Source organism: Fringilla coelebs, assembly GCF_963513975.1.
Source record: "Fringilla coelebs genome assembly, chromosome: 2".
Lineage (NCBI taxonomy): Eukaryota > Metazoa > Chordata > Aves > Passeriformes > Fringillidae > Fringilla > Fringilla coelebs.
The window spans coordinates 86,908,171-86,930,922 of record NC_140029.1 but is presented as its reverse complement, the minus strand read 5'-3'; the positions used below and the strand labels follow the sequence as shown (position 1 = coordinate 86,930,922).

At 47.8% G+C, this 22,752-nt stretch overlaps 1 protein-coding gene across 14 annotated transcripts; it reads right to left on the bottom strand.

Moving 5' to 3' along the window:
• Positions 1-460: 460 nt before the first annotated feature.
• Positions 461-13,107, bottom strand: PHC1 (polyhomeotic homolog 1; the record flags this gene model as incomplete). Of its 14 annotated transcripts, none has more annotated exons than XM_084226881.1 (15): positions 461-1,134; positions 1,429-1,660; positions 2,187-2,337; positions 3,007-3,115; positions 3,698-3,809; positions 4,400-4,608; positions 4,701-4,848; positions 6,517-6,651; positions 7,003-7,277; positions 7,594-8,092; positions 9,018-9,173; positions 10,105-10,254; positions 10,999-11,076; positions 12,257-12,367; positions 12,986-13,107. In XM_084226881.1, the coding sequence occupies 15 exons, from the start codon at positions 13,097-13,099 to the stop codon at positions 980-982; spliced, it is 2,634 nt and encodes an 877-aa protein (XP_084083007.1). In that variant the 3' UTR covers positions 461-979. The 14 variants fall into 14 exon arrangements, with proteins under 14 accessions (XP_084083007.1, XP_084083008.1, XP_084082996.1 ...); XM_084226882.1 differs by having other exon boundaries at positions 7,006-7,277; XM_084226870.1 differs by having other exon boundaries at positions 6,517-7,277.
• Between the last annotated feature and the right edge of the window lie 9,645 nt (positions 13,108-22,752).

Below are 22,752 nucleotides of genomic sequence, written 5' to 3'. Positions count from 1 at the left end.
ATCCTGTCAGCCTAAATTTTGTCCTGTAAGCTCTCCTGAGGATAACAAAGACAGACATGAAAAGAATACAAACTGGTAAGAAAACACACAAAACAAAACCCCAGCTCATTTCATGAAGAGCCTTGGTGCTTCTGGAGACTGCTTTGGATCTGTAAATTATGCTCTACCACAGTGGGAAGACAAACCTCGTGCTGCAAGGTTCCCTAATGTAAAACAATCCCCTCCCCTTTCAGTTTCCCATCAATTTGTCATAAGTACTCAGGAAAAATCCTCTGACTGGTTCTGAGAGGAGCACCTGGAGTGAATAGCTGCCACAACACTTTAGCTTTACTGTCTCCTGTAGACATGCAGAGTGAAGACAAGACAGCTCCTATTGCCACAGGCCTTCAAGTTTGGTATGCATGCTGGAATGGCTATTAAACCCAGTTCATGAGCAGCCTAGGTATTTTAAAAAGTGGAAAAGCAGCAGCCCCTTTTGCTGAAATTCTTGTCACCTCTGTCACTTGCAATTTGTTAGTTCCCCATCACAAAAGCCCCAAGCACAGGTGCTCCCACTGTCCGTGTGGGGCCAGCTCTTCCTATGCCTTGAGTTCTGGCAATGATATTCAAAGCTAAGATCTAGCAGACCTGCTGTGGCAGAAAGGGTGTAGGGCAGTTCCCTTTCAGAAGTCTTTTAAGACAGAAAGAGATCCCCTTAACATCTTTATATGATGTATATAGGGGAGGCATATTCAAAATCAGGAAGAAGGAGAGTTGTTTAAAGGCCCCAGGTGGCAGTTTTCCTTAACCTTGTAGCACCATTAAGAGACCAAGAGATGGGCTTGTGCATGGCAGTTTCAATCAGTTAAATTCCTTCTCATTCTCCTTGAAAGCAAGACCACAGGGGACTGTCCCATTCTTCCCCGCCCCAGCAGGATGCTCCAAAACTGGCAGCTGCCCTGGGGTCAGAGCAAAAGTGAGACCTCTGGCTTCAGAGTTCTTAGGTCTCCTTGAGGACATTGATCTTGGCACAGATCTTGAGAGCTGGTCCCAGCTTGATGTTCATGGCACTCATGAGATGTTCCTCCTTCAGAAGCAACAGGGCCTGACCATCAATTTCCTGTGACCGAAATTCCTCAGCAATTTCCTGGCACCCTGTGAAGCAAACAAATAAAAAAGCAGTGAGAAACACATGTGCATTGGGCACTCCCCTAATTCCTCCTGCATCTCTGGCAGGTACAGAAAAGCAAGCTAGGAATCTAACCAACTCCTTTCCACACTAGTCCAAAGTCTCCTTGAGCACACGGGCTACTTGAGAAATAACTCTTGAGAATCCATCTCTATGATCTACTCCAATTCAGAAACATGTCCAAAAGCAGTAGGCATCACTGAGCCCAATCTCCCCATGCTACTGGATCACAGGAGTGCAGGAGAGGATCTTAACCTCACCTTGCAATGACGCAATGAACTCGTACACTTCCTCCACACTCCAACGACTAGGATTGCTGGACAGGAAGACTGGATTGATGCCATGTAGATCTGGGGTAGGGGGGGCCATATTGGAGTTTGCCAGGTCCCTCTCTCCATGACTGGCCCTTACTGACAGTGGTCCTGGAGATGTAGGGGACAAAGCTTCATCATAGCTGGAGTTATCAGAGCCTCGACTCGAGTCTTCCTGGCCCTACAAACCCATAGGAAAGAAAGAAAATAAAAAGGGTTTTGTAAGAAATTCACAATTACAAGCTGCAGAACAAGACATTGGGAGCAGGAGAAGCTGTCCCAACACTCTGGAACAACTGTCCCAGGCTGTTGGTACAGAGGCAGCTGACACAAGAGCTCCCTCTCTTCCTCACATCAGAACTGAGGCTCATTCCATTCATCTATAGCCCAATTTAAGTCATTCATGTGAAAGACTGCTATTCAAATGGGAAAAGTGGATTGTTTTCTGCCAAGGCTGTCAGCAGGTCTCACTCACTGAGACCTTCAAGATGCACACAGGAGCGAACACAGAGTGCACAGAACAAGTACAAACGTGAATACACTTCCTGCAGTCCATGAGGGATTGGAACAGCTCCCTGTGCCTTGTGTAACAAGTGTGTCAGCATGCCCACGGCACATCTTGCACAACTGCATCCACTGTGACAAAGTGGTACAGCCAGAAGGGACAAACCCTACACAGACCTGCCTTGACAGGTGTGTGTCCTTACCCTGTGGCGCTTGCCCTGGATCTTCGTTCGAGCGATTTCGGAGCTGCTGCGCCGTGGTCCCCGTCGGCGCACACGGGCATAGTTGGCTTCCTGGAATTCCTTCATCTTCTTTCTCTGCAGCCGGAACTGATGGCTGCAGCTGACATTGTACCTCAAGTAAGCAGAAGCACAGCAGCAGTTAGAAAGCAGCAACTATCTAAACCAACTACTTCTCCTAGATGGGGATAAGACTCCTCTTTACCATCAAGGTCTGTTCCTCCTCCTTTTAAGACTTGGAAGGAACCAGTCCAGACTTCTGACACAAGCAATATTTGGACACCACAGTCTTGATCTAACATCTGAAGGGTCAATTAAGTAATTCCCCTAAGGGAAAAAAGACCCATAACAACCCATAACTCTGCTATCAACAGCAGGCAGCAATGACTAGTCTAACTTTTCCCTGTGTTTTCCCCCAGTGCTCCCTTGTGTCTTTGTCTAGTAGCAATGCATGAGACAGCTACCAGTATGCATTTATTTAGTCAGTCAAATATATATTTCTCTGAAGAGAGGTTCTTTACAGCCCCAGAATTTCCCCCTTCCCAGTTCATTTTCTGAGCAAGCCAGAAATTCTGTTTATACTCAGCATCATATCCACCTCTCCAAACCTATAGACGCATTTACAAATCATTTAGAGTGGTAAAGGATCTCTGTGGCCAGTACATGCCACAGAGGGAAGATCAGATGTAGTGAAAGGTGGTACACTACTTGGAGAAGGAGCACATGCCCAGTTCCAGCAAAAGTGTAGTCACAGATAAGGAATATTACATCTTGCTGTTATTACCTTTTAGCACAAGTCATTGAACAAAACCTCTTGGAGCCACGGAACTGGCTTGCTGGGGCATACTTCCCACAATATTCACACTTCAACAAGTTTGCCTTCTTGTCAAGCTCTAGTGAGATACAGAGTAACACACCAGTTGGTGATCTGAACTGAAGCATATCACACACCCAAAGATTCCCCATTCCACTGCTCTTCTTCTGAGCGGACAGATGCCAAGCATTATTTTGTACTGAATCTAGTGAGTAGTTAGCTTGAGAAGCAACTGGGAAAAGAGAAGCACAAGCTCCACTAATTAGGACCCCAGGATATCGAACAGAACAGTTTTTCTCCTGGTCAGTACCACTTAATGGAACAAACAAAAAATAGCATATTCCTTACATCCTACAAGGCTGTGAAGGAAATCTCCATCACTCTGCTCTGCCCACATATCCTTCACAGCCTACGGTCATTAAAGACAGGTACAGTTCAGAATCTCCTGCTTACTACTGACACAGGAAGTGTTAGATCATATTTACAACAACAACAAAAGCATTGCCAGTCTTCTGGCACTCAAAAAAAGCAAGATCCTAGCTCCATAGGTCAAGTCTTTAAGGAGGTGGGACACAGATACCAGTCCGTAATGCATTAAGTTAGTAATACAGAGCAGAAACTTTCTGTAACACTAGCTAGTCCTCCTGGTCTTGAAACTCACCCATGGAAGCACTATCTTCTCCCAGAGAATTGCTGGACAGGTTTTCATTCTGACCAGGAGCCTCTCCCTGCAGTGGTTTCTCAGATTCTTTCAGCAGCTGAGAACAACCCACCTGGAGAGGGAGAGGATGAGTTGGACCCACCAATAAAGGATTCCCTGTCTCTACCACCCTCTGCCAAGGTATGTGCAGCTCAAAATCCAACTCAGAAGAATCTCTCTGCCTAATAGGGAAGGAGAGATGCTGAAAAAAGTCATTACTGCTTCCTGACTCACAGGCTTGGTTTTTCATTTAAAGATCCCCAAGCACTATCTGCCTTGAATAATGTCCAATTCCATGTAACTCCATTTCCCCTTCTTTACTTCAACTTCACTTTGCTGCCTGTTCAAAATGCATCTTTCCCTCACAGAGAGGAGAGCCTCCTTACAATTCCTGCATTAATTATTGCTTTGGTGACAGCTGGAGTAAGCAGTTGCTGCAACACTTGTTTTACTCCTTCAAACCCCTTCTCTTTAATGCCACCTCTTAATGCCTTGCTTCATTCATGACACCGCCCTCCCTTCCCTTCCTCTCTACTGTCTGTGTCTCAGGCTAAAAATGCTGAATTGGAATAGTGGGAAAGATACTCCTATGCAAAGATGGAAGCCCACCACCCTCCCAAGAAAGTGCTACACCTCCTTCCCCCACAACAAAAAAATCCCTACTGGAAAGGGCTCTGCTCCCTCCTGGATGACAAAGCCTTCAATGATGTGTGTGAGGATCTGGGGCTTGACGATGGCTTGAGGAGGTTTGGAGTCTCCCATCTGACGTGACACCAATGCCAGGTTTGGGGTGGAAGCAGAGGTGGGGGTGGCTGAGACTCCTTCACTTGATGCAGCATTTGGGGTTGCAATGGCAGCAGTATCAGAATTATCTGGAAAGTTAACAGCACAGGCATGAGCTAACTGTGCTCTACCTACTTCAGATCATTAGCACACACAGGCAGAGCCCTCCTTTGTATCTCACCTCCAAGGCCACTCTTCTCCTCCATGTTTTTGGGGCTGTCTGTTGCGGGAGAGGACCTGGCTGGCAGGAGTGTGGTGACACTGGCCGGCTCCTCCTTCTCTTCCTCTGACTCTGCCTTGCGCTTTACTGCCAAGGTCTGAGATTTGCCCTGCATGAATAAAGAGGAACACGTAAGCAGATAGAAAAGCTCCATAGCAAAGAACAAGCCAGATTAAAAAAAAAAAAAAAAAAACAAACCAAAACCAAAACAAACAAACAAACAAAAAAACACATAAGAAAAGCATCCTGCTCCATCATACTTGATTTCCAGCCTGGTTTCTTCTGGAGATGCCTCTAGCTCCCACAGTACATACCTCTATGTGGGGGCATTTGCCTAACAAGGAACAAAGCTTGAGGAGACTCACTACCATGCCACAGACTAGGATCTGACGTCCCAAGTCATGTTGGTACACTGGCAAAGACCAAGACACTGTGTGAACCTCAAAGCATTATAGCAGGAAGAAATGGAATGGCATTCACCCAGCAGTTTCCAAACAGGTTTTTTGGATAAATCAGATCAGTTTCAATAAAGAGTTGAAAGAGTAGGGGACACACATTCACCAGGAGCAGAACTGACCCCCTGCTCTAAAAATTGAGGCAAGTCCTGCGACACCTTTCTGAAGAAGCAGAGTTCAGAAAGAGTCTCAGCAATGCAACTGGCTAAAAAGGTGTTCAAGGCGTGGAGCAACCTAGTCCACTGAAAGGTGTCCCTGCCAAGGCAGGGGTGTTGGAATTATATGATCTTTAGGGCTCTTTTTAACTCCAATTATTTATGATTCCATGATCTGAGCTGGCAAAGTGCTGTTGTCTCAGGGATTTAGGTAGGCCCTAGCTGGAAATTCACAACAGCATGGATAAGGCCTATGGAGTTTTGACTTTTCCTCTGCATAGCCTGTTGCTAGGGAATCCTCTGGGGCCTAGAGTCAGCGGCTAGTACCACAGACCAAGGGATCTGTAACCCAGAAATATCCACACTGGAGCGGTTAATGAAAAACTGCAGCCTGTGGGAAAGACCCACATTGGAGAAGGACTTCATGAAGGACTATATCCTTTGTGAAAGACTGGAACCCATGGGAGGGATTCCCCCATGCTAAAGCAAGGGAAAAGCATGAAGGAGAGACAAAACCTTATGAGCTGACTGACCACAGAGCCCATTTCTTGTCCTCCTGAACCATTCAGGGGGAGGAGGTAGAAGAGTCAAGAGTGAAGCTGAGCCTGTGAAGAAGGGGGGAGGTGCTTTTTGCATTTGTGCTTATTTTCAATTATCCTACACTAAATTGGCAGTAAAATAAATAATTTCCGCAAACTGAGTTTATTTTGCCCGTGATGGTCATTGGAAAGTGATCTCCACATCCTTATCTCAACCCACAAGCTTTTCACTGTATTTTTTTCCTCCTGTTGCGTTGTGAAGGGAGAGTGATGGAGCAGCAACTTGGTGGTCACCCAGCAGCCAGCCAAGGTGAACCAAACCCCATTGTAAAATGGGACACTCAGTATGTGATGTGGACACCCACCCCATCTGGGGCAGGCTCTGAGTCTCACCTATTAACTTCATGCAAGCCTTTGAATGATAATGTGGAAGAGAAACACTTCCAGTCAGTAGCCCCAGGAGTTGGATTGGAATTAGTGTTTTTGAGGGTAAAAAAGTCTCCACATCCCTTTCCCCAAACCCCTTACCCATCCCATCCCACTGACCTGGGCCTGGACTGCGATTGGTGTCCTAGGAATGAACAAAGAGAATCCATATGCTATTCTCCTTCTCAATGGTATCACTTACTGGCAACTGGACAGACTGCATGTAGAATGCTGCTGGCATCTGAGCCACAACTGGAGAGGAAGCTGGGCTCTTCACCATGTGGGCTGTGCCTTGAACTTGTGCCAAATTCACCCCTGTGGTGAGAGGGGGAGCTTCCTGTGAGGATGCCGGAGCTGAAGATGACGATGGGGAAGCAGCATGGGTTTGCGACACAGGCTGGACTACAGCCGGCATTCCCCGGGAACTCGGCACGGCCGCAGCAATCTGAGCCAAGCCCAGCGCTTGGGCTTGGCCTGAGCCCTGCTGCCGAGTGCCCACTACCTGCACTGGGATGTGTGGAGGAGGCTGCTGTGTTGCTGACATTTTGGCAGGCCCAAGCTGAGGGGGTTTGATGGGGGTGACCAGAGATTTTGACTGGATAGGAGCGGGTGACTTGGTGGCTGGCTGGCACGGACTGTCCTGCTGGAGCTGTAGATGCGGTGGCTGGGACTGCAGCATAGGTTGCACCACAAGGGTCTGTGCCTGCTGCTGGTTTTGAGGGGGAGCCTGCTGCTGTGGAGGCTGAGCTTGCTGCTGCTGCTGGGTCAGAGATGCTGCTTGCTGCTGTTGCTGCTGTTGAGCCAGTTGGAGATGGGTGGCTGTGTGGAGGAGCTGGGACTGGCGGTGCTGGAACTGCTGCTGGTGATGAATAGCTATCTGCTGCTGGATCACCACCTGCTTCTGCAGATGGATCTGCTGCTGCTGTTGGATCAGGGAGTGTGGCTGGATCTGTGTATATGTTGCTATACAAAAACAGAGAAAGAAAAAACAGAGCACAGAAGTTAGCAACAGTGCAGCTGGGAACAACAACAACAAAAATAAGCAGCCACTGCACTGGTTTGAGACATTAAATTCCAAAATAACTGACAGCTTACTTGCAGAGGACATGAGGGATTAAATCAACTTCTTGTGCTAACAGAAGGGATAACCCCTTGAGACAAGTCTCTGGGAGGACCGAAACTGGGAGATGTGTTGGAGAACCTTTTATCACCGGGCTTCCAAATGTCATTCTTGTTAAGGCCCAATGATTTGAAGAGAAAAAACAGATGAGTTTTTTACCTGAGCTGATCAGCGTCTGGCTGGGTGCTGGTGTAGCGGTCCTGGTGAGGTTCATGCCCACTGTTTGCTGTCCACTGCTGTCTGCGTCCGCCTTCTTTGCAGCTGCATTCTCCGTCTCTGTCTGGCTGCCCTGGCTGACAGTCACGGCCTGGGCAGCCGCCACGGGCAGCGGCTGAACCACGCCGGTGCCCTTCCTCTGGCAACTGCCAGCAGCACCTGCTGAGGAGCTCTGGCTCAGTCCCATCGAGGGCTGGCTCCCACCAGTGGCCACCATGCCCCCGGAGACACCATTGCTGCCCGCTGCTCCCTGGCTCAGGTTGAGGGACTGGGCTGCCCCGCTGGAGGAGGCCTGGGCCACGGCCATGGTCTGGCCCGTGCTGGCGGCCGGCGGCAAGCCCGAAGCCTGGGAGCTGCCTGGCAGGGCTGTCTTCTGGGCAGAGCCTTGGAGCTGGGCGTTAGTGGCAGAGGTCTGCTGGCTCCTCACAGCCAAGTTCTGCACCTAGAGACACACACACCAAACAGAATCCATGCGCTTTATACACGGTACTTGCCGGGAGCGCGACAGAGCACACGTAAGCAACACTCTGCTGGGATGCGGGCTGAGTCGATGCCTCAGGTCTTGTGCGAGGAGCTGCTAGCACTGCAGGGCAGAGCTCAGCACAGCCCTCCCCAGGAAGCACATTGTGCTGAACTCTCTCCTGCCCAATCTCTGATGGAAATAAAAGATCTCGTGGCCCTTTGTGAACAGGATCTGGGGACACAGTCTTTCCCCCGGGGCATGGGACAGACTTCAGATCTGCCTGCCAATGCCCCTGGCATTGGTAGGACCCAGTTCAGCACAGCTCTAGAAGTGCTGAGTTACCCCTTTAAAGACCAGTTATTCATTTTCAATTTTTGTGCCACCTGCCTGCCCCAGGCCCACAGATCTACTCATGGCCCACACGCTTTCCAATTTCACTCTGCATTTTGGTGCTGCCATCCTCTGCATCCTCCAAATGCCACATTTTGTCCAAAATTTGATCACAGCTGACTTCTTCAAAAAAATTGCTTCAGACAAGTCTTTGGCATCTTTACAACAGTGAACCAACTGGATGAAGAAATACTACCTCTGGCAAAGGTAGTATTTTTGCAGTGTGACTGAAAACTGTACATAGAACTCAAGAGTTCTTTTCACACAATCACAACCAAGAAGCTGTGAAGATGAGATTGATTCAGCCTGTGCTCACCTCAGAAATTTTAAGCAGAAATTAATTTCATCTCTGGAGGCAGACAGCAAACATGAAAACATGGTAGCAAAATCTCCTGCCCGCACAGGGACAAAGGCTGGGGATAAAATAGCTCTAATATGCTATACAGGGACAGCTTGAGACAAAGAGCAGAGTGTGGGGTGGCAGAAGCAGGGGAAAGGGAGGATGGTCACTGACCTGGTCTGTGTCTGCGTGGACCCCAGGAGACTGAGTGGGTGGTACCTCCTGCTGGACAGCAGCCACAGCCCCATTGGGCATCAGGATGAGCTGGGAGGCCAGAGGCACATTGCGGCCCAAGGTTCTGTTCACCTGCAACAGGTTCCCCAGCTGCGGCTGTTGGGATCAGGTGGTGTGCAGTGCAAGGAATGGAGGTAGAAGAGAGAAAGGAAGACAAAAAAAACACAAGCAAACAGATCATAAAGGAACACTAGGCTGCAATATCACACATTGTAAAACCACAAGCCCTCCCCTGCACTGTAACACTGAACATAACCCTCCGAAGCAGGAAACTGGGAACAGTTTTCTTATGGAAACAAGCACTCTTCTGTCTAACACAGGCCTGGGCTAACTCCCACAGACTGCCCAAGGCTGTGTATCTAGAACTGGTTGAACAACACTGATAAAAAACATACATCCAAGATTAGTGCTGCCTGAAAAGTAGGGGATTACAATCTGTATCTGAAGTCAACTGGAAAACAGAAAATATTTTGCAAGTAGGTACCCAAACCCCAGACTTGACTCCACAGTCAAGCCTAATGCTTTCTACCTAGCTGCACTTCAAAGCAATTAAAAGGATGACATTTGTTCACATTGATTTATTTGTCTAGGCTTACTTGAATTCTGACTTACATCCCTGAGCTCAGCAAGCAGTAGAAGAGTAATTTACCATGTATCAGTTCCAGCATTGAACCAGAAGGGTAGCTTTTTTTCTGTGAGCTACATTCAAGTCTAAGACATGTATTTCACACTTACACTCTAGTGAGAAGTGCTACAAAACCTTTAACATCTGCAGAGTACAGACACACAGAGTTATTAATATTCTCACCTGAGCCACACAATACAAAGCTCATCTATCTTGAACACTGAGCCCAGAATCAAACTTGTGGTTTTGGGGATGAGACCTTCCCCATGCAATTTTAAAATATACTGCAACATACTTAAAGCTAAATTAATCTGTAGGTGTTGGTAAAACCAAGCAGTGAAACCCTGCAGCAGCTGCTAAGTGTGGCTGATGGTCAGGACACGTTTGATGCCCATCTCTTACCCGAAGGTACATCTGTGCCTGGGACTGGTTGAGAGGCGGCGAGGTGGTGTTCCCCAGGAGCACAGACTGCGTCAGCGTGGTGGCGCTCGGGGAGCTCACGCTCTGGGACCGACTGATCAGCTGAGCAGCTGATGTGGTGGCAAGGTTGATCTTAGAAGAGAAAAAAGCTTCAAATCACATATGAAGAGATGAAGGCCAAGAAATAAGTACAAATATGCTTAGTGGGGTACAGTCAGAACAGACATTTTACAGTATTTTCCTGTATCCCACAGGGGACCAAGAAGTAGAAAGTTCTTCTCTTAGAGGGCTTGTCCTACAGGCTACACAATCTATATTAGCCAGACCCCTGGATACTGACCTCATTTGTACGCTGAGCTTGAGAATCACTGTTAGCATGCAACTGCAATAAGAGATCCAAAAACATACATCATTCTCTCCAGCCTCCCAAGTAAAGGTAAAAAACCCACAAAACCTTCTCTACCAACTCATCTGCTCTCTGAGAAAATCCAAGCTCCTCAACACTCACTACAAAACCAGACATCCTCTCATTCAACAAACTACTGCTCTGCCTAATACAAAAGCCGCTCATGACTCCTCCTTCTTACAAGTCCTGATCCTTTTCTAATCCATGACAATGTATCCCCAAAGCCTCAGCAAACAGAGATCCATGTCTACGTTTTCAGCTAAGAGGCCTCTCCCACCCAAAAACCTTCTCTGGTTTCCTCAAGCCCCACCAATAACAACAGCACCCCAAATCCTCAAAGCTGTCTGCATCTTGTTGATTCCCAGGATTCTTAGAAGCTGGGTGCATCCTAAAAGACAAGGAGGAGACAGAACAAGGTGGGGAGGGGGTAGGAAGCTTTGATATCTGTGTGAGGGAGCAGTTTTACTTACAGAAGCCTGGGTGGTGGTGGTCTGTTGTGAGGTGCTAGTGCTGGGGGAGCTGGCCTGTCTACTGGCTGCAATTGTAGCCTGCAGGAGAGATTGGCAGAGAAATGAGTGCATGAACAAACTTTTCAATCCAGCCCAATTCTTTGCCTCTGTCAGAACACCTAGTCCCTTACCCTCAGAGTGTATGACCTCCAGTCCTTCCGCCCACGGGTACATGCACTACTCTTGCCCAGCCTGTCATACTACACACTGCAACCCTCACCCTGATGCTGGAATCCACTGTTAGCACCCAGATGTTTCCCGCAATATTAGCAATTTGTTGGGCTAATTAGGCAGTTTAGTAGCAATGCAATGATAGCACTCCAAGTAACAAAATTCAGATTAGAGAGCATATGGTTTGTGGAAGAACATAAATATTGATAGATTTATTTCCCCCTCTCTGATGCCAGGGGAATTCCCCTGCATGAGTTCAGTTAGTTTTATAACTAAGATTTTTGCAAAACTGATGAGAGGATTGTATTTCTTCTATACTATAAGACTGCAGTCAGGGATTTTGAGAACAACGACATCCTGGACTAACTGCCAAGGAGTACAGCTACTAAGGTATTGTTACACAAAAAGAATGTATTAATGTCACACATAATCCATTTTGAGCTGATGATTAAGTCTAGTAGCTGAGCAAAGTTGATAAAGAAAAAAAAACCACTCAACATTTATGCATCATAAAATATATTGATTTATATTGATCTGTATATGTCTCAATTAGACAGCCTCCTGGCTGGACAGGTTTACCCTCCTGCTGGTAAAGAAAACAAGGCTACTAAGTTCCAAGACAGAAATTTCAGAGAATGCTGCCTGGAACTTTATGCAAACACAAATGTTTATTCTCAGAGAAGCAACTACCCACTGATCCCTTTAATGCAGTTTTTAAGCACTACTGCATCCACTGCTGATTTAACCACCCATCTCTTAGTTAACAAAGGTGCAGGGGCTAGTAATAGGCCTCTGAAGCGCATCTTCCTGGATGGTGATGTCAAATTTTATCTTCCCCTGCTCTCTAGCCAAAAAAATAAATTAATCTTTGCTTCAGGCTTCCAGTTGACTGGCTGTTTGTATTAACTCTAAACAATGTGTTTAGGGACTCATTGTCTCTTCAGGGATCAGGATGACTCGGTGCACAAGGCACTGAATAAACACGGAACCTCTGGATCTTCCCCAGAGAATGATCCAACTCCTCTCCTTCTGCCTCTTGGCAACTCACCTGCTGGACAGCAGCCAGGCTGTGAAGTTGGGCACTGTTAAACTGCTGCTGGAGCATAAACTGATGGAAGTACTGGGCTGCATTGGGCTGTCTCTGGAGTGCCTGCAGAGCCTAGATAAAGAGGAAAACCCAATTGTCAAAAACCGCATGCTGTTGAAATGCGACTGAAGAGAGCAATGATGAAGTAAGTAAGCCATGAGAGCACATGGAAGTAAGCATCCCTAGAGCACATGAAAAAGCAGGCACCAGATTAGCACATCCAAATCCATAGTACACTTACAAATTTGGTGACACACTGAATCACAGGTGTATTTCAGGACAGTGGGAATCACACTTGCAAGACTTTAATAAACTTCAGGAATATGGGGATGTGCATGCTCACACAGGCAGACAATTGTTCCTGTGTAGTTTGTGTATGGAGGGCATAGAGGAATTGGGATGCCAAACTGATTTGCTCTAGAACAGCAGGCTAAAACCAATCTATTGGATCACAGTACAGATTAAATCTAGGAGGCTGGACACCAAAGGAGTAACCTATAAAACATGAAGCCTCAGGTTACAAGAACTAAACATCAGGCCTAGCATGAGAATTTCTCAATCTGAAAAGATGGCAGTACTCTTAAGCATGGTGCCACCTTGACACACAACAGTGCAGAGGAACACAAAAGGGCTCACCACCACCTGCCAGTGATGCACTGCCATCCCAGAGCACACCCTGGGATGTCTCACCTGTACTGCCTGTCGCTCATAGAGAGACATCTGCGAGATCTGAGGCCGGGTGCTTCCTCCAGAACTGGAGCTCCCGCTGGTGGAGTTGGAGTTCTGCTCACTTTCGGTCTCCATGGCGACAGGATCCCAGGAGCTCAGGCTGAGATGGACTCCAGATCTACACTGAAACAAACTAAGTCAGGCTGCAGAAAGAACCAAACTGTATTTCACTACATTACAAAGCTTTTGTACTAGAATATCTCAATACCAGTCTCCCTGAACATCTTTGCTACATCGCAGGGACCAAGGAAGCTGGGATTCTAAAATCACCCAGAAATCCTACTCACTTTTATAATCACCATCAGAAACGTAATGTGCATATTCTCATACTTTTATTGCCATGCTATAGTTGCAAGCTACAGTATCCTGAAGTCTTAAAAAGGTACTGGAATGAAGAAGCAGCTGCAGCTCATTGAAACAGTTCTGGTTACAGACCTGACCACCTCTCCTTTCAATAGAGACTAGCAAACTGATGCAAATTGCACTCTGCTTCCAGTCCTCCAATGCACTTTGGCCATTTCTCATCCTCTCTTCCTCCAGTCCCTCAGCTCCAATGCCCTACTGATACCAACTCAGTCCCTCTTTCTCCCAGTTTAGCCCGCAGCCCTCAACTCTTTCTTCTTAGGATCACACAAACTTTCCAGCTACTTGTTGCTCCCAAAAGATCTTAACTTGAATATTAGATTAGAAGCTGGTATCTGTGGTGGCAAGTTCCTTTCAGGAGGAACAGAGTCAGAAGCAGAGTGGATGAAGTGTTCACTGGCAACACCTGTGAGGCAAAAGCTGCTGAAGAGGTCATGCAGAACTAGGGAGACCTTCCAGAAGCAGAAAGATGAGTTGCAGTGAATTGCAGGGCTGAGAAAGCACTGGAGAAGGCTTTCATCAGATAAGAGGAAGAGAAGTGACACTGAAGAGAGTGCTTAGCAGAAGAGTAGCACACTGAGATGATCAGGGAGTTTCCAGAAGCAAGAAACATGAGCTACACAGGGAGTAGCAGCAGGAGGGGCTAGAGTCAGAAAAGGGAAAGAAAAGTGATTATACAAAAGAATTCCACTGGAAAATAAGAAAACCAACCTGATTTTTTGGAACTCCATGTAAGATTAAAAAAAAAATACTACTGGTAAGTCTTATCACGGAGACAGCCTATTTGTTTCCAAAGTACCAGCTTGTTCCTCTGTAGCGTATCTGAGACCTCTAAATGAGCCCCCCGTAAATGAGCTTCCAGGAGCCAGACCACCAGCACAGCCCCTTTATCTAGCCCTTTTTCAGTCAGAGATTCTGAGCTTTACAACCTTCACCAAACACTTTCCTGGTGTATAAGCAAACAGACCTGTGCAGCAGAAAAGGAGGTGCAACAATGCTCTCAGCCAGACAACTTTTTAAATTCTGAAATGGTGCTAAGGGCAGCAGATGACTTTAAAGTAGGACAACATTAACTCTGCAGAGGATGGGTGGCAAAATCAGGGAACTGCTGCTTCAAACCTGCTCCTCAAAATCTGAAAAATTCTTTAACTGGCAAGCAGAGTGCTACTGCTCCAGTCTGGTCTTCCAAATACATCTTCACCTCTGCCCTCAAGCCCTGTCAAGGCATCCCCCTGCTGATGCAGAACTGGCTTCCTGCACTGCTTCAGCAGTGACCACCTTCTCCTCAACTGAGACACACCTCCTCCTAACTGGCCACTACTATCCTCAGCCACAACCCTATTTCAGCTACAAACACCTTGTCAATAAACTTACCTAGAATATAAAAGCTCTTGGAGAAGCAACTGCCTTAAAGATCTTCCCCAGAGGGGAAAAATTAAATGAAGCCTGAAAATAAACACTGAGAAGGGAGAGAATAGAGACTTTTTGAAAGAATGAAACTGTGCTGGATAAATAAAGTACTTTGAGTGGGGTTAAAATGCACATGATGCTACACACATTGCACCAAGTTCTCCAGTAGCTCAGATGCCATTAGGAAACAATTTATGTTCCCTTGCCCACCTCAACTTCCCAATGCAGATCCTCCTCCTTCACTTCACTTCTGGTGCTCATTAGATCAACTTGGCAGCTGCAGGAAAGGTACCCTAAAACCCTATTTTCTGCCAGATCACTGAGTGGAATTACCTTACTTGTGATGCCACAAGTGCCCATGAGAGAGGAAAGGATGTAACTGATGTTCACCTTAGCCACAGCAAATACCCTTGCCCTCAACAGCTTCACCAGGAGAAGCCAGGCTTCTGCCTTGGTGCTCTGCTCCAGTAATCAATCTGTGTTTCCTCAGGAAGCAGCACCACCGATTCCTAAGATTTCCAGCATTTTTGAGAGTTCCATATTGATCTAGATCTTATTAAAATCATAAACAGAGTCTTACCGAAACACCTAGCATAAAGAGAGTCTTACTGAAACACCTCTGGCATGAGGCATAGAAAAATTTTGGTCTCTCTGTAGGCAGAAGGCCTTTTGGACACATGGACAGAGAAGCTCACTTTGCAGAAGGGCAGTAAGAATTTTAAATCACTTACAGCAAGGAGAGTTATCCAGTAAAACTCTTTCCAAACACAAAAGTGAAAAGGCACAGCATTTCCCCAAGCAAGTTCATCTAAGGCTGCAGTTCCATGTTAGTGTAATCCGATCCAAACACAGGCCATTTCCACACAAAACAGGAGAATTACACACTCTCCCCTCCTCCAACTGCATCCCCAAGCACTTTCCTCTTACAAAAAGCTAGTGATCACTGGGCTATCGCATCACTTGACTCAGCTAGCTGCTCTGTGAGATGGATAACCTACTAAAAAATTATTAAACCATGGATTTTCCAAACAAACAAACCAAAAAAGGAAAACCAACACACAGTTAACAACGTGGCCACTACTGGAAATTAACCTTTGAACAATAGCTAGAACTGCATCCGTAAAAGGCAGACACAGAAGGATACAAAAGCTTTTTAGCACCATGGCAGGAATGACCACACAGCAAAACGGACGGGAAGGAGAAGAGAGAAAACTGGCTCAGACAGCAGCACAAGCATGAGAACATGGACTACTCCAGAGCCTAACCCACACTTGCTGATCGCAGGACACACCGAGAACACCACAGGTGGCCCATCTGCAAGTTCCTGACCCTTCTCAAGCACAAGGGCAGACAAAAGTCAAGCCAAACAATACTCTTAATCACTAAGCACTAGGTAGGAGGCTGAAAAGTTTTACTTGCTCACCCCATCCATCCCCCTGGGACATGACTGCTGCCTGCATAACATTTTCTAACTTTCCTAAGTGGTTTTGTCACTTCATCCTTGAGAAACTAAGTTAGGAAACAAGCAAGATTTACACGGGTTTACACCACAGGTTTGGAGAAGCAAAGCTAGCACCCCCGTACTACAGCATATTCGCTGCTGTTACTATATGTTTCTACCACACAAGCAGAGGTGTGGAACTGCCGGGACAAGCTGACTGCTCTGGGATGCTCTGGAAGCAGCAGCGGGTGCGATGCTCCAGCACTGCAGGACCCTCGCACCGCCTGGTCCCCACCCCTCGGTGCCCGCCCGCCTTTCCCCGCCAAGCGCCTCGCCCGGCCGGCGGCGGGAGAGAGCGAGAGAGGGAAGGATGGAAGGAGGGGAGGATGGAAGGGGACAGCGCGGCGGCAGCCACCCAGGCCGCCGGTAACTCCGGCAGCAAAGTTCATCCGACACGGCGTGCGGGCGCCCTGCCCGCCCGTGCCGTGCCCGCAGCCCCGCCGCGGCGGGAGGCGGGATGCGCCGCAGGATGCCCGAAGCCGGGCGGCGGCTGCCCGGGGGAGGGAGCGGGGCTGCGCGGGGGAGCTGCCCGGGGCCGGGCCGGGCAGACAATGGCTGCTCCGCCACCGCTGTCAACTTCCATCCCGCGCCGGCCCCGGGGAACTCTCCCCGCCGCGGCCGCCCGCGCCCCGGGCCCCGCCTCACCTGCAGCCGCCGCGGCTCTGCCCCGCTCCGCTCCGCCGCCCCCCGCCCGCCCGCGGGACCCGCGCTACCGCCGCCGCACCGGAGCCCCCGCACCGGAGCCCCCGCGCCGCCGCCGCCGCCGCGCCCGACACGCCCCCCGCGCGCGGGCAGCCGGGCCCGGCCGAGCGGGCGGGGCGGGGCGGCAGCTCCGGTGTCGGGGCGGGCGGGGCCGGGGGCGGGACCTGGCGGCGGCTCCGGCGGGGCCGCGGTCTGGCGGGGCGGCCCCGAAGGGGCGGGACCCGCGCCCGCTCCGCCCGCCCCTCTCTCCGTGTCCCTGTTTTTTAATGCCTTTTTTCCTTTTCTTGTTTTGATTTTTTTGTTGGTTTTAGCGGCGGGTTTTTTTCCTTTTTTTTTTTTTTTTTTAAATCTCGGCCTCTGGGGCTCCCCCGGCGCTCCGTCACTTCCTCCCTCGAGGCGCTTCCGGGCACGTGGTGCCTTCCCCGGGCGCCGCTTGCCCGTTGCCCGGGTGACGGAGCCTGCCCGGCGGGACGCGGCCCGGCGGCGGCGGGAACGGCGGGAGCAGCGCCCGGCATGGCCCCGCTCCTCGCCCGAGGCACGGCTGGCACCGAGACATCGCGGTGCTGATGGGAGTCACAGCGCGGGTGCTCGGCGGGCGCGCAGAGCTCTTCGGCAGCCTGAGCGGGTGTCCCCTCTGCCGGGTCTCGCTTCACCGTCCGTCCTTCTGGAGACTGATCAGCCTTGTTAAATGCTAGTCGTTTTATGTATCACGGAATCAATTCGGTTGGAAAAGATCATCGAGTCCAGCCTGTGACCGAACACCACTATGTCAATAGACCGTGGCACTGAGTGCCACATCCAGTCTTTCCTTAAACACCTCCAGGAACGGTGACTCCACCACCTCCCTGGGCAGCCCATTCAATGTCGAATCACCCTTTCTATGAAGAAATTCCTCCTGTTGTCCAGCCTACACCTCCCCGGGCTCAGCAGCTAAAGACTATGTCTTCTCATCCTGTTGCTAGTTGCCTGGGAGAAGAATGTAGGTTGTAAACTGTTTGTGCTGGTACCTGCAACAAGCTTTGATGAACAAACAGGAGACAGCAGGAGGTTTTCTGCCTTCTACATGTGTACACACGTAGAGGTGCACAGTAGAAACCTGCACAAACATAAAAAAAAACCACTGTGCCAGAGCTCACTGGCAGCTTTTAGAAGAGAAGCTGCGCTGTGCAGGCACTTGGACCTTGCTTCTCTTGATCGCTCTCAAAGAGCATCAGTTTGTTGCCTGGCTCAGGGTATGAGTGGTTGATTGTGACAAACTTTGGAATTTTTAACTGTAATGTTGTCATCTTTGGATGGCAAGTGGACAGGAAGTATGTATGCATGCAGTGACAGGACAAGGGGCAATGGCTCCAAAACAGAGAGCAGGTTTAGATTAATTATTAGGAAGAAATTCTTTCCTGTGAGGGTGGTGAGGCACTGGCACAGGTTGCCCAGAGAAGCTGTGTATACTCCATCCCTGGAAGTGTTTGAGTCCACGTTGGATGTGTGAGAAACAACTTTGATCAACCCGGTCTAGTGGGTGGTGTCCCTGTCCATGTCCTGTCGGTTTGGAACTAGATGATCTTTAATGCTCCTTCCAACCCAAAGCATTCTATGATTTTATGATCAACATATTAGTTTCTAAGAAAATAAATGCCCATCGGGTATGTGGGTCTTCTTGACGAAGGCTGGTGAGTTTCCCTTCAGAATGCCATCACGTGCACCAAGGACAAGTGGGATGCAGCAAAAGACAAACAGGAATGAGTCACACTCCATCTACATGTACGCGAAACTCAAGCACTACTGAGGCTATCCGCACCATAAATACTCCTGCAAATGGCATCTTTGAGCTTCATGTTGCAAGAAAGTTGCGTCTGGCTCTGTAATGACATTGCTGGGCTGTCAGTTCAAAGGAAAAATATTCCCATTATGAATTGCAGTCAATTCCCATTGATTTAGAATCAAAGAATAATATTTGCTGCTGCCTAAAAATCAGCAAAACACACCGTTCAGGAAGGCATTTCTGCTGTTACCAAACATACTTGCTCTAAATGCTGGGGGTTCTTTTTCAATTCAGATGGAAAACTGGCTGATTTTCGAGGAGATATTTAAGGTTATTCAAAACAAAAGGTCAGACAGTGAACAAAGAAACAATGACAAGGCAGGAAACCCAGCAAACAGTAATCCCCGTGAATCAACCACGCCTAAAAGCCCCAACAACTGGATGAACGACTAAGCCATTTGTCCCACTTGCAAAACCCACTAAAGTGGATTCAAAGGAGGAAACTCTCTGGAATGTATGCAAACGAAGGGCAGTTACCGCAATAGGACTAGGGGAAAATACTGCAATAAAGAGGCTTTAGGGCTTACGAGGGGGAGTAGTTAGCAGCTGTGGGGGGATGTTGGAACTGATAAAGAGAATTTTAGGGTTTTCAAAACAGCACTGGTGTGCTTGGGATAAAAAACACAGGCAGGGAAATGGAGGGATCAAGGTGGATCAAATGGAGAGAAGGTAGGTATAAACAGAGCCAGTCAAATGCAATCAGTATATTTGTCTGCACAAGATGTGTATCTGATCACCGGAGCCTGCATTGTATTTTTAATAAATTATTTTAATTGTTTCCGTGTTATCGTGCTCTTTGTTTTGTGCATGTGGTCTGTCTAGTCAGCAAGTAGGATGAAAGGTTTATAGGGCCAAAAACCTGCCACCTATGAAAATGCATTTCTCTGAGTGCTGATCCTTAGGATCAGTGACACTGTGCTGATGTGGGTGTCTCTGAAGTATTGTTCCCTGTCAGCGTAACCTATGTGTACATGTCTTTTGTGGACTTGCACAACACTCTGCTGCTGCTGGGGTGTGAAACAAGAAAGCTCTCACTCACCTCCACTGACCCCGGAAAAAAGAAAGCCACTGGACCTTTCGGTCCACCAGGTTCAGCTGCCCTTAATAGTTTCAGTGAAAGCAAGTGCACCTGGCCAATATATCTGTTCTGCTCATTCTGCTCCCCAAATGGTGAGACCCCAGCCTTTTTCGTGTCTCCCGATAAAGCACTTGTTCAGTCCCATAATTGTTGTCACTGAGGATCATGCTGCAAAATGTAAGATGGTTTAGAGGGTCTGGCTGGAAACCTGTCAAATGCTTTGCCTACACGTAAGGCAGAATTCATTGCGTAGATAGCTCACGTTTCAGGTGAAGGTCTTCCCAGCTCCGGGAAAAAGGAATAAGCAGCCCATTTTCATTCCAATTTTTTTTTTTTTTCCCCATTCCAGCCCGTTTTAGAAACGGAGATTTATTCCCTGGAGAAACGGCATCTTGCAGAGCAAGCCACGGAGCGATGGTGACACTCAGTGGCCCTGCAGGAAAAGTGCACCTTCCGAGCTCACGGGAGTTTTTTCCCAATTTATCAGGAAGACAGTGGCAGTAAATGAACCTTATACACAGGTGAATAAACAGCATGTAGCATAAGCATGAGCCTGCAGACCGTGCCGTACGGATTCTTCTAGTATAGGCATACAAACAGACATTAGTCAATGTAACTGCATTTGTCTTCTTTCCCTTTCCCACGCCCATTTACTCACTTCAGCCTGGAAGTGAGACCATCACCTTCAGGTATCTCAGAAGGAAAACCCTGTCTCTTGTGGTGGACTGCTCATTGTACGGACTACCTTTTTCATGGACAGATTTTCAATATGCCATTAATTTTTATAATACTGCCCTAACAAGGTCAGAATCAATTTGGGGCCATCTTGTCTGCTTACAGTCATCCTCCTTTCCCACTCCTTTTAAAAGCTTCTCTTTGCAGAAAAATCCCTTGCTGTCTGAGATGCTGGTCACCAGATTGCCTGGTAGCTGCTGCCTGCATTATGCTCTTCTGGACCTTCTGTTTTTACAGCTTAAAGCAGCAAAACTTTGCAGGAAATTTCCCAGTTGCCTCCAGACTATTTGGGCAACCAAGACCCACACAGCTGCTTGTAGTGAGGTGGTGGAAGGAAGTCTCCTTGCCACCAGCCCTACCTTTGCTTACACATTACAAAGGTTCCTTTCTTGCTCTGGAAGGTATTTCCTATGGATGTCACCAAGGAAAGAGAGCACTTTTCAATAGCCACAGAACTGAGCAAGCATCAGATTGCCCATCCAGCACAGACAAGCCACTTACTGCATTCCCTAATATTTAATTCAAGAGGCAAAGACCTCACTGACTTCTACTGTACATTTCCTATCTTATGGGAGCTTGCCACATGGCAGCTTTTTTTCAGCTCTCTGCTTTGCGAGCTTCCTCAACCCCTCATCTGCAGCTGAATAACATCTATCTGATTTGAAACCACAGCCTGGAAATATCTGGTTTTGTTCATATTTCACACACTTGTTTTTCTCCCTTATCTGTCCCACGCAGGTACGAGGTGCCAAGACATCCTATCTTCAGAAGCAGAGGAATCTTGGTGGGCTGCTTCTATCGAGATCTAATTTCATGGCAGTCTGATCCCATGAACTGTAAAGCAGATCCTTGGCACATGTCCATTGAGAGATGGGAGAGCCTGGCTTGCAGGCACAACAAGCACACTGGATCACAGGCTTCAGGTTTAATTACAACCTCCCTATCTGAAGTTTAACAGATCAGAGAGCTTTGAACCCAAAGCTCTTCCAGTCCAGCCCAAATATCCAGAGGAAGAGACTTGCCAAGAAGGCAACCAGGACAGGCAACAGGTCTCGCTTTGCTCCCTTTGCAGAGTACCATTGAACAGTCTCTGGTGACTCCTACAATGTCTTGGGAAGGGACAGTGCTAGGGGAACAATCCTTGGAGGTTTGTCCCTTCATATTTTTGCTTCCTTGAACTCAACCCTATTCACTTTTTGCATCAGCTGTCCACAGAATGTATCACTTGGTTCCTCAGGTTTTCTACCTCCCCTAAATTCTTGTTAAGCACTGCTGTGAGACTTTTATTTTCCTTTTGTCCCCATGTGGAAGGGCTGGTTCTGCTCAATTTATGGACCAATTGCTCTGCATGGTCAGAAAAAAAAAATGCTGTCCTTTTGCAAGCTGTGTTTATCAGGCAAAGGCCTTACTACACAGGGATAACCCAAGCAATCCTTGTCACATGACCTGCTTCACTTCATGTTCCTTTTTCCCCTTTTTTTCTCCCAAAGTACTTCCTGTTTAGAAGCTTATCTTGTTCATTTCCATTGCCCCTGGGCTTGTTGACTTCATACCTTACTTCAGTTTTTTTGGTATGTGTCCTGGTAATTTCTCTTTTGACAATCTGTAAAACTAGTACCCATTTTTTCTTATCCAGTGTCCCCCTGTTTATGAGTGCTGTCTCCCTAATGGCACTGCAAACCCTGCTGGGCCATCTGCATACACTCTGTTGTCTTGTTGCATGTGCAGCATCCTGAAATTCCTCAGATTGTTGTCTTTTTAAAGTAGTGCCACAGGTAAGGATTAGTCATTGGGGTTAATGTCTTGACAGGATGGGACTAGGTGTTGTCAGAGTCTAAACATGCAATGAATTTGTAGTGAGTGTTATTTTGGTTTCTGCCTTCCCTTCATAAGACTTTGCTGTACAGTTCTTTTCTGTCTGAATGAACTGGTAAAGTATTTCTTCCTTAGCATTCCCTTGCCCGTTTCTACTCTTCAGTTGTGACAGAAAAATGACTCAGAGTCAGGTAGTAAACCAGATCAGGGTTAAAAATAAGGAGTTTTTTTTGTGTGGAGTTTGGTTGCAGATTAACCATTGAGTTAATTGAATTGAAAAGGGAGCTCAGAGATGGGACTTG